The sequence below is a fragment of the Cuculus canorus genome, chromosome Z (genome assembly GCF_017976375.1).
Source record: "Cuculus canorus isolate bCucCan1 chromosome Z, bCucCan1.pri, whole genome shotgun sequence".
NCBI classification, from domain to species: domain Eukaryota; kingdom Metazoa; phylum Chordata; class Aves; order Cuculiformes; family Cuculidae; genus Cuculus; species Cuculus canorus.
The window spans coordinates 68,225,182-68,234,553 of NC_071441.1; the positions used below are offsets into that span (position 1 = coordinate 68,225,182).

The following is a 9,372-nucleotide window of genomic DNA, read 5'->3' on the forward strand; positions in this document are numbered from 1 at the left end:
AGAGCAATAAGGTCTCCTCTCAGCCTCCTCTTCTCCAGGCTAAACAACCCCAACTCTCTCAGCCGCTCCTCGTAAGACTTGTTCTCCAGCCCCCCCACCCCTGAAGAGTTTGCAGAGAGGACAGGCAGCACTGCGTCAAGGAGCAGCTGAGGTCACTGCACCTGTCTGCTGCAATCTCAGTACCTGGCTGGGAGACTGTGCAGCCCAAAGATGATGCTGGGGAACACATGTGTTGCAGGGAACCCTGGAGATGTGTGCTTACATGAGTAGAGTCGAGTGGAATGCAGCTGAAGGGTCTTGACTCTGCTGCCCATGACTTGCAGTGACATTCTTTAGATTGGAAAAGACCATACAGATCATGAAGTCCAACAGTAAACCTCACATCACTAAACCATGCACCTAAGCACCACATATACACATCTTTTAGATACCTCCAGGGATGATGATTCCACTACTTCCCTGGGCAGCCTGTTCCAGTGCTTAACAACCCTTTCGGTCAAGAAATATTTCCTAACATCCAATTTGAACCTCCTCTGGCTCAATGTGACACAATTTTCTGTCGTCCATCGCCTGTTACTTGGAGAAGGGACCAACACCCACCTCACTACAACGTCCTTTCAGGGAGTTGTAGAGAGCGATAAGGTGTCCTCTTAGCCTCTTTTTATCCAGAATAAACAGCTCCATTTCCCTCAGCCGCTCCCCCTAACCCCTGAGCTCCAGATCCTTCACCTGCTCTGTTGCCCTTCTCTGGACGTGCTCCAGGACCTCAATGTCTTTCTTAAAGTGAGGGGCCCAAAACTGAACATAGAATTCAGGAGTCTGCCTCACCAGCACCAAGAACTGGGGGACGATCAATTCCTATCTCCTGCTGGCCACAATATTTCTGATACCAATTCTTGGCATCTTGGCCACCTGTGTACACTAGCCTCAACATCTATGCCAACGAAGGAAACGAATGTCAGGGACATATGGGCTCTAAGAGGGCAGGACTTGGCACCTTCTTCACCCCTCTTAACCAGATGCTTCAGGATCATTTTTACTCTCTCTGGGCAAAGCCATGGCTTGCTTTTTTTCTTTTCCTTATTTTCATCTAAATCAGGTTGATTGGACTCCCTCAGCTATAGGAGATGCTTCAGAACTCTGAGCTGTACCAGGGCTGGGACTGGAATGGGAGCCACGTGGGAGGCTCCTTCATGCTGGGAGCTTCAAGGGAAGTAGAAACAGCTGCAACGTCTGCCCAGTATTTCCTAATGAGGTGAATGTAGCCAGGCCAGATCCTGCCCTAGGGACTGGTTGTGCCTGGAATTTGCTGAAATTCCCCCTTTCCCCTTTCCAGCTCCATAGCTTGGAGGTGTAAAGCAGAGCACCACAAGGCACCCCAGAGAGTGCACCAGAGCCTACAAGCCCAGAGAGCAGCAGCTGCTCTAGTTGCTCCTGCAGCCAGCAGGTCTCCAGAAGGGGTATCTGGAAGGGCGGCAGTGTGGCTTCTGCTCTCCAAGGAGAGCTCCGGGATGGAGGTGATGCTCACGCAGCCCATTTACAGTTTGATGGGTTGGGAATCTGCCCTCATGCACAGTTTCAACTTCAATTAACAACTGCATTATTGAGGCTTCTGCAAGGGTGAGTGCTCAGGGAGGCTTCACACTGTTCTCTGGGCTGGAACTCTAGTGCTCCCAAATTGCTCTAGATGAGGCTTAAATGGGTCAGCACACATGACACTCTCCCCTTTCCCAGATTGCTCTGGTCCCCTAACCATTCACCATCCATGTGTACTTCTAAAGAGCCCGAACCTCTTTTCTTTTCCCTCTCTGTGCTGTCTCTTCTGGTCCCTGAGGCTCAGTCCTGTGAGGGGGATGGGGTGACCTCCCTGCATGCTGCAGGGATGAGCTTCAGAGATGACCACTCTCTTCTTAGAAATCCCACTGACCCCAGTGGAGGAGGGGGGAAATCCGACATATTCCCCTTTCACAATGCAAGTGGAAAGCCCCTTTCCTCACCCTCAGTATCCCTCTTGGGGAAAAGAGGCAACAGCAGCAGTCATGTTTTCACCCATTTGGCGTCTAGACAGATGCTGGAAGGAGACAAGATCTCTCTCCTGTCAGGCAGCGAGAGGGCAAGGGGTCCCCTGCAGTCAGAGGTGGTTAGAGATTTTACCCATAGAAGGATATATCCGCAACACTAGATGTGCTGCTTTTGGCATATGACCAGCTGGGATCCAGCAGTGGGAGGGAGCCCCTTGTGCTAAGAAAGTGGCTGGCGACCCCCCCACCTCCTGCTGTGGGGACCAGGACCTTGTCAGTACGTGGAGGAGGGTCCCACAGGACAAGACACCCAGCACTTCGCAGGCCTCAGGCATTCTCCAGAAGCTCCTAAACCCACCAAACATGCAATGAGGTGAGGGTTGGCCGTCAGGCAACACCCCTCACTGGTGGGCAAGGGCTCTGCTGTTGGGGTTCCCTCTTTGCAGGGGCTGCCAGCCTAGCTCCCGAGGAGGAGCCAGCTCTCGGATAGGAGTGCTGATGGCTGGCCGTCACCAGCAGCAGCCAGGAGCTGCAGTCCTCCCTGCTGTGGTGTTTCTTCGGCAGCACCCTGGGGAAATCAAGCAGAGACCAGGTCTCAGAACCAGCCTGCATCACCAAACCTGCAGGGCGGCTGGACCTGATGACTGATACTAATCCTCTGCCACCGAAATTCCCCTGTCACCAGCCAAGAATTCTCTTCCATAGCCTGTGAATGCTAGAAGGTAAGTGTTGACTGAATTTAAGCTGGCACATCCTGTTTGTGCCTCTTATTCTGCCCACTCATCCCTGCCATACCCTTCCGGCACAACACAGATTTGCTGGGACACAGGAGTGGCTAGAGTTGATGCTCTCCTGATGCCTGATGGAGGAGATCACTCCATGCACAAAGCTGATACCAGTGCAGAGATGGACCACCTTGGCTGGTGGCACAGCTGGAACCCAGAGCTTGCTATCTCCTACTGTTGAGAGGAGCTGAGGGTCCTGCTAAGGTCCCCAGGCCCCAGTCCTGTGTCTTGCCCCCAGGTAGATGTTTGTCCTATGAAAGGGCTGTGGAGCAGCTCTCTGCTGAGGTGCCAGGACAGGGCAAAGATGGAGCAAGGGAGAGGGCAGATAGATGGAGATATTGCTCCAAGAATTGTTCATCTCTATGGGGAAATGTTTTTCCTACTATCAACACGAATTTCCCCATGCAACTGCTGCATTTGTCTCTCACCCCACCCCTGGGCCCCTCCAAGAAGAGTCTGGCTCTAGCACTTCTCCAAACCCCTACAAGGTGGCTTTGACAGTGCTGAGAGCCCCTTCACTGTCCCTTCCTTGGGTTGTGCAATCCCACTACTCTGAGCATCCCACATGCCACATATCAGTCTGGTAGGTGACACTAGCACAGTGGTGACATTCTGAGGAAAAGAAGCCCCTGTCCTCGTCCTCCTGCAAAGGTTTGCAGTGGGAGCACTGCTCTTCACTCCCTGCAGTGCCCACACAGCCATTGAGCTGCTGGTACCCTGTGCCTTGTAGCCCCTGTGGGGGATTTCTGCTCTTGTGCTGAAAAAACCTGTTTCCAGGAATCTCTGTAACAGCCTTTGGCAAAGAGCCCATTTGCTGCGACACCTGGAAACCAGATTGTCTCTTGGCATTTGAGATCATGGCCCCAGAGCGGAGCGTGGTGGCTATGCTACCTTCCGTCAGCCGGATTTGGATGTGGCACTCCACGCAGGCACTGAGGAGAACAGGCCAGCCAGGCTTCTGTGACCAGGTGAGAGGGCTCAGGAGGAGCCGGGCATCATCCCAGTACCAATATATACCCTAAAACGAGGTTGAGGCAAATTCTTCATCCAGCATCAATGAACTGAGCCTATGCAATATCTAATGGGAACTTCCCAAAGATGTTTCAGATAAGGGACTGGGAAGTGTACAGGGTGAGATCCCCCTCTCCACGTGCTTGTCTAGTGTGCTTTCACAGAGGGAAAGGACCCTGGAGCTACTCTGGCCCTGACCACCCTCCCCTGTGGCCTGGATCAGCAGCAGAGTGGGCAGGAGGGTGTTTGGCTTTGGGACACCAGAGCAGCTGGCTGCAGGGAAAGCGGTTGGGATGTTTGGGAACTGCTCAAAGATTAAAATCCAGCCCATGGCTAGACTTGTTGCAATTTCCCACCCGTCTCCTCCAAAAGAAAGTGAAAGCCATGAGCTGGATGGATAAATAGGCAGCGCAGAGTACCAGCAGCAGAGTGCAAGGAAGCTGTGCATAGCTCACCTCTCCTGCCCGGAGCATCATTGTCTCCAGCCCATCCTCTGCCAGAATTAGCAGCAAAATGCAGCGACTGCATCTTCTCTGCCTCAGTCTCCTGGTGCTGGGATGTATCCTGGATGGTAAGAGGGAACCTCTCAGGCTGCCTTTATTATGGAAAGGGGGGATCCAGTTTATTGCTCTATTTTGCTTTTCCAGCAGACTTTAGAGGGACCCATTGCTGGTGTCTGCCACAGCCCTACTACATCCTCGGCTTGTAACCTTTCCTAGAGGGACTCTGTCTTGTCCAAAGTCCAGCCAGGAGCCTGCAGGGCATCGAGGCTGGAAAGCTTTACTTGGGAAAGGCTGTGGAGCAATCCTGCCTCCCAGTGCCCTAGCCCAGCTTGTGCACACTGGCCTGGAATAGCCTTGATCCTGTTCTCCCCAACATATCAGGGGAGCATTCCTGGCACCCTTTGGTGTGGGACAGCCTGGGGGCGAGTGGCAGGGCTGAGAGTGAGGGAAGGTGTGTATTAGGGCAGAGCTTGTGTTTGAGGGGCTGCTGTTGTTGGGTACGGGTTTGCACAGGTCACAGCTCTCTGTGTGAGTGGTACCAGGCCCTCTACTCTGTTGCAGGGAGCTGTGGAATCCAAACACCTCGTGGTGTTACACCCCACCTTGCTGCCTGGGTGTTACAGGCATCCCTGGGCACTGCCAGCCTTGAAGGGTTTAACAATGAATATAGCATTTGTTTGAGGGTGACCAAGGTCCCCTGACCTGCAATGAAGTGCAGACAGTTGTGTCTCTCAGCTGCCACAGGGCAGGTTGGTGATGGGTAAGCTACAAAACCTATGACTACTTCAGCAAACGCCACCGAAATAATTCCCAGTACCTTGGGAATGGGCATTTTCTGCATTGCAGCATCCTGAAGTGGGGTTGAAGAGATCCCATCCTGCCACCCTTGCTGGCTGACACTGGCCCCAGAGGAGCAGGAGGGGCTGTGTCTTGTAGAAGGGCTGTCCTCTGCCAATTTACCGGCTCTCACCTCCTTTGATTTCTTTCAGAAGGAGGCAAAGGTCTCCCAGCCTGGGGGATGGGGCAATAAAAGTCTTGTCTCCATGCACAGCTTGGATGATGTGCAAGGGCATTGCACCATCCTGCCTTGTTCTGTCAGGGTGGCTCTGTAGTCCCAGCGCCATCCAGGAAGGCTGGATGAATGTGTGGCTGACCTGGGGAGAGCAATCTCAGTCTGCATGATATGTTCCTCCTCCAGTGCATGGTGGAAACAACGCCCTTGACTGCTGCTTGCGGACAAGAGACAAACCCATCCCACTGCGGATCGTGCGAGATTACCGGCTCCAGCTAGTGCAGGATGGCTGCGACATCCCAGCTGCTGTGTAAGAACCCCAGGGCAATGATCAAGGGACGAGAGTCCCAGGCTGGTGGTAGCCAAGGTGGACCCTGTGGGGCAGCAGGGAAAGTGGCAGAGCAGGGTTGAGGATGTATGTTGAGCTGGGTGTGTGGGCAAGATAATAAGGGGGTTTGTGGACTATGTCCTGTTCAATCAGAGTAGGAACTGGTGAGAGGAAAATCTTGTGAATAATGTCAGGAAAGAAAGTCATCCCAAGGCAGAGGTGGAAAAAGGCAATGAGAGAGGCAGTGGGTGGGAACTTGAGCTGTGCTTCAGCATCCACAGGGTGTTCTGCTCATCTTATCTTGCTTTTTTTTCCCTGTGGGACCGGTAGGTTCATCACTACAAGAGACAAGAAACTCTGTGCCCCGCTCCAAGCTCCATGGGTGATTCGCCTTCAAGAGAAGCTGGATTCCAGTTTTTCTAGGAAGGTAAGAGCGATCTCTGTTCTCAGGCAGGAACAGGTGTGAACCGGAGTTTATGTTTATTCACCAGTAAGTAGGCTTTCCCCAGTGTGACGGGGTTGCTGGGAAGAGCTGGGAGATGTCCTATTGAGGCATGGATACTTTGTTTTGGCCTCCATCTCTCCTCCTGCCAACTGGGACCAGTCTGGCTCCTCTGCAATCCCTCTTCCACCCCAAATAAAGGCAGTCCTGGGGCTATTGCCCACTCAGTGCCACCCAGTGGTACTTCAAATGACACTGGGAGCAAACCCTTCCCTTCTTCTACACTGCAAGCTTGGAGTTTGAACTTGCGCATCTTCATCGGCAAGGCTTGTGATGATTTTGTTGGATGCTTTGCAAGCCCTGCCAGGTGCTTCACCACCTTGGCTTGGATAGGGGAGGTCACCCCTTGTTGACCACCCCAGTCAAAGGGAAGGGGCTCTGAAAAGGATCACAGTTATCACAGCTGGGTTTTTCTCTTCCGCAGGCCAAACCACAAGGCAAGTAAGCTCTGAAGAAGCCTGTGGCTGGCCTCAGCAATTGGAGTGAGGCTGTCTCCCAGCTGTGAATCTGAATGGATCTGACCTGCTACCTGCTGCAGCTGCAGGACCAACCCTCCTTGGAACTCATGCCAGTGTGTGGGGCCGGGCAAGCCCTGCCTGTCCTCTCTTCTTCCTTTTGTCTCCGCTGTGACGCAGCGATCTGCACCAGGCTGAGCTGGAGGCTGCTAGACCAGAGCCTCTGCTACCTTCACAGCCTGGAAGCTGATTGTTGGACTCTTCTGTGAGACAAGTTTTGGGGATCTCAGCCTTCCCTTGCAGCTGCTGTGACCTCCTGCATCAGTCTGATCCTTTTGGCTTCCATGATCAACGCCAAGACTTCTATAGTCCTTCTGCATCCCTGGGTACTACTGCCAGGATTGAACAGTGTGGGGATGGAGGGAGGGATGGAGGTGTTCCTCGCCAGCCATGCACTGTGCTGCTCCCTCACTGAGTGCAACCTGGATGGCCAAAAGCAGAGTGTGGCTGATACGGTTCCTCTCTCACACCCTGACTTCCCTACACAGTTTCCCCTCTTGCCCTTCCTGGCATAATTAGAAATAGACCCAGTAATGTGGCAGTGGCAGAGCAGTCAGCAATGTGGCCCTCAACCTTTGCACTCCTCAGGGACACTGCCCTACTTCTTGGTTCCCCAGCCTGCCACCATGTTCAATCCCTTGGCAGGAATGTCCAAGCAGATTTTGTGCCTCTCTCAGGTGTTTGCTGCTAAATGTGTTTGAAGCAACAATGATGGGTATAAATTGCTTCTTTTCTATCTTTTGTATTGTGCTGTGATTTTGTTAAATAAAAGGAAGAGCCAACATGTGGTTGACCTGTCTCGTATTTGAGCCTGAAGGCCAGTTGCAGTGTGCGGGGTGTGCAGCCAGAGGCCTGTGTTGGGGTACAAGGGGAAAGTGGCTTTTGTGGGGATGAAGGACACATCCCACAGCTTTTGGGCTGCTGGTTTGTCCTGGTCTCAGCACTGTGCTGAGGTTGCCACCCTGCTCCGCCCTGCTTGGCTAGGCTGCCAAGGGGTTGTATTGCAGAGATGTAGTGAGAGGAAACATGCCAGGGTAACACCATCCCATCCAAATCAGTTCAGTCCCACTGGTACAGCTACTGGCCTGGAGCTCCAGAGCTCTCACATCCCACAGGAACATAGGATATGGATGAAGAGCTATGGTAACATGGAGCCTCGTCCCTGCAGTGAGGGGAATCTGAGGCACAGCACAAACAATTGGGCCAGTTTGGTGCTTGCTTACTAGTAGCTGGGGTGCAGCCTGGGGAGAAAGAAAGAGCTTCTGAGGAAATGGAGACAGGACCTGGGAATGTCCATGAACAAGGCATGGAGAGCAGCCCACCATCTCCTGCCCCTCATCGCAAATAATCTGTGAGTCCCCATCTGTTTTCCTCCTGAGCCTCAGTCTCATCTGCAAACTTGCTGAGGGTGCACTCAACCCCACTGTCCTTGTCGCTGACAAAGATGTCAAACAACACTGGTCCCAGTAGTGACCTGCGTGGAAAGCCACTCATCACCAGTCTCCGCTTGGACACTGAGCCATCGAACACCACACTTAGAGTGAAATTCTCCATCCAATTCTTTACCCACCAAATGTTCAACATGTTAATTCCATGTCTCTTTAATTTAGAGGAGTTCATATGGCCAGCAGGTGGGCATCATGCTCTCCTCACAAACACTATGGTGTCAAAGGTGACTACCCACATAGATAAATTATTTACTTTGCCCTTGGCCAGGGTTTTGTGCCAGCCCGTGAGCCTGAGAGTTGGCTGGGAATGAGACAGCCCAGGGACTGTTCCTGAAGGCAGTGGGGGTACGGCCGCCAGGGAATGGCATCTGTGGTGGTGCAGTGATGGGGCTGTCCAAGCCAGAGGTCATCCAGGAACCTGATGGCTTTTGCTGAGACCTGTTGGATGTGAGCATAGCCCTGGCCCTTTTTCCTCCCCTGTTCTGCTGATTCCCTTTGTTGGTGGTTGTGGTTTCTTTTTCAGGTGTTGGTTCCCCTGGGAATCTCCTACCTGGAATCTGTGCACATGCAATGACCTGGCCTTGTCTGTCTCTTGATGTGACTTTCCCAAAGCTCCAATTCTGTCGCAGCTCATTAACTGTAGTGACAGCCCCAGTAATACAATCCCAACGAGGTGGAGGCAGGGGAGGAAGGTGTTATGGAAAGAGAGGCCAAGACAAACAGCATGAGTGGGAAAGGAGGATAACTGGTGTTTGCTTGCTTGGACAGAACTCTTCTTGCTGCTCACTCAGTGACCCACGAGGGCCTGCAGCTGGGAAAGAGGAGGATGCTCGGCACGGATCTGCGCTCAGGTTGAGCAGCTGCAGCTGGTGTGGACCCCTGTGAAGGACAGGGGCTGAAGAAGAGGCTTAACCTGGGGTAGATCAGGCTCATCCTTGGCTGAAGGCTACCCTGAAAAGGAGCATGGTGTCCTGGCCCATTTCCCTGGAAAGCTGAGGGAGAAGAGCTAGCACTGATCTCTCGGATGTGGGAAGTAGGTTTATCTGTTTAAGGGACTATTTGTCCAGCCTATCTGTAAAAGCACGGTTGCAAAGCCTGAGACTCCCACCTTTTCTGGAATCAATAAACGTGCTCTCCTTAGAGCAATGCAGCCGTTCCTCACAGATCCCTGCCAGGTCCTTGCCTTTCACAGTTCTCTGGCAGCAGGCTGCCCTTACACCTGCCCAGTGAAGGACAGGAGGAGATAC

General features: G+C 52.9%; 1 protein-coding gene across 1 annotated transcript; it reads left to right on the top strand.

Moving 5' to 3' along the window:
• The first annotated feature begins 4,148 nt into the window (after nt 1-4,148).
• Nucleotides 4,149-7,421, top strand: CCL19 (C-C motif chemokine ligand 19). Its single transcript, XM_054054765.1, has 4 exons — nt 4,149-4,388; nt 5,519-5,642; nt 5,991-6,087; nt 6,587-7,421. The coding sequence occupies exons 1-4, from the start codon at nt 4,331-4,333 to the stop codon at nt 6,605-6,607; spliced, it is 300 nt and encodes a 99-aa protein (XP_053910740.1). The 5' UTR covers nt 4,149-4,330; the 3' UTR covers nt 6,608-7,421.
• The last annotated feature ends 1,951 nt before the right edge of the window (nt 7,422-9,372 follow it).

Excerpts from the sequence above, each read along its gene's own strand:
- CCL19 (XM_054054765.1), top strand. The coding sequence starts at position 4,331 with ATGCAGCGACTGCATCTTCTCTGCCTCAGTCTCCTGGTGCTGGGATGT. Across the intron at positions 4,389-5,518 it reads GCTGGGATGTATCCTGGATG|TGCATGGTGGAAACAACGCC; the intron begins GTAAGAGGGAAC and ends TTCCTCCTCCAG. Across the intron at positions 6,088-6,586 it reads ATTCCAGTTTTTCTAGGAAG|GCCAAACCACAAGGCAAGTA; the intron begins GTAAGAGCGATC and ends TCTCTTCCGCAG.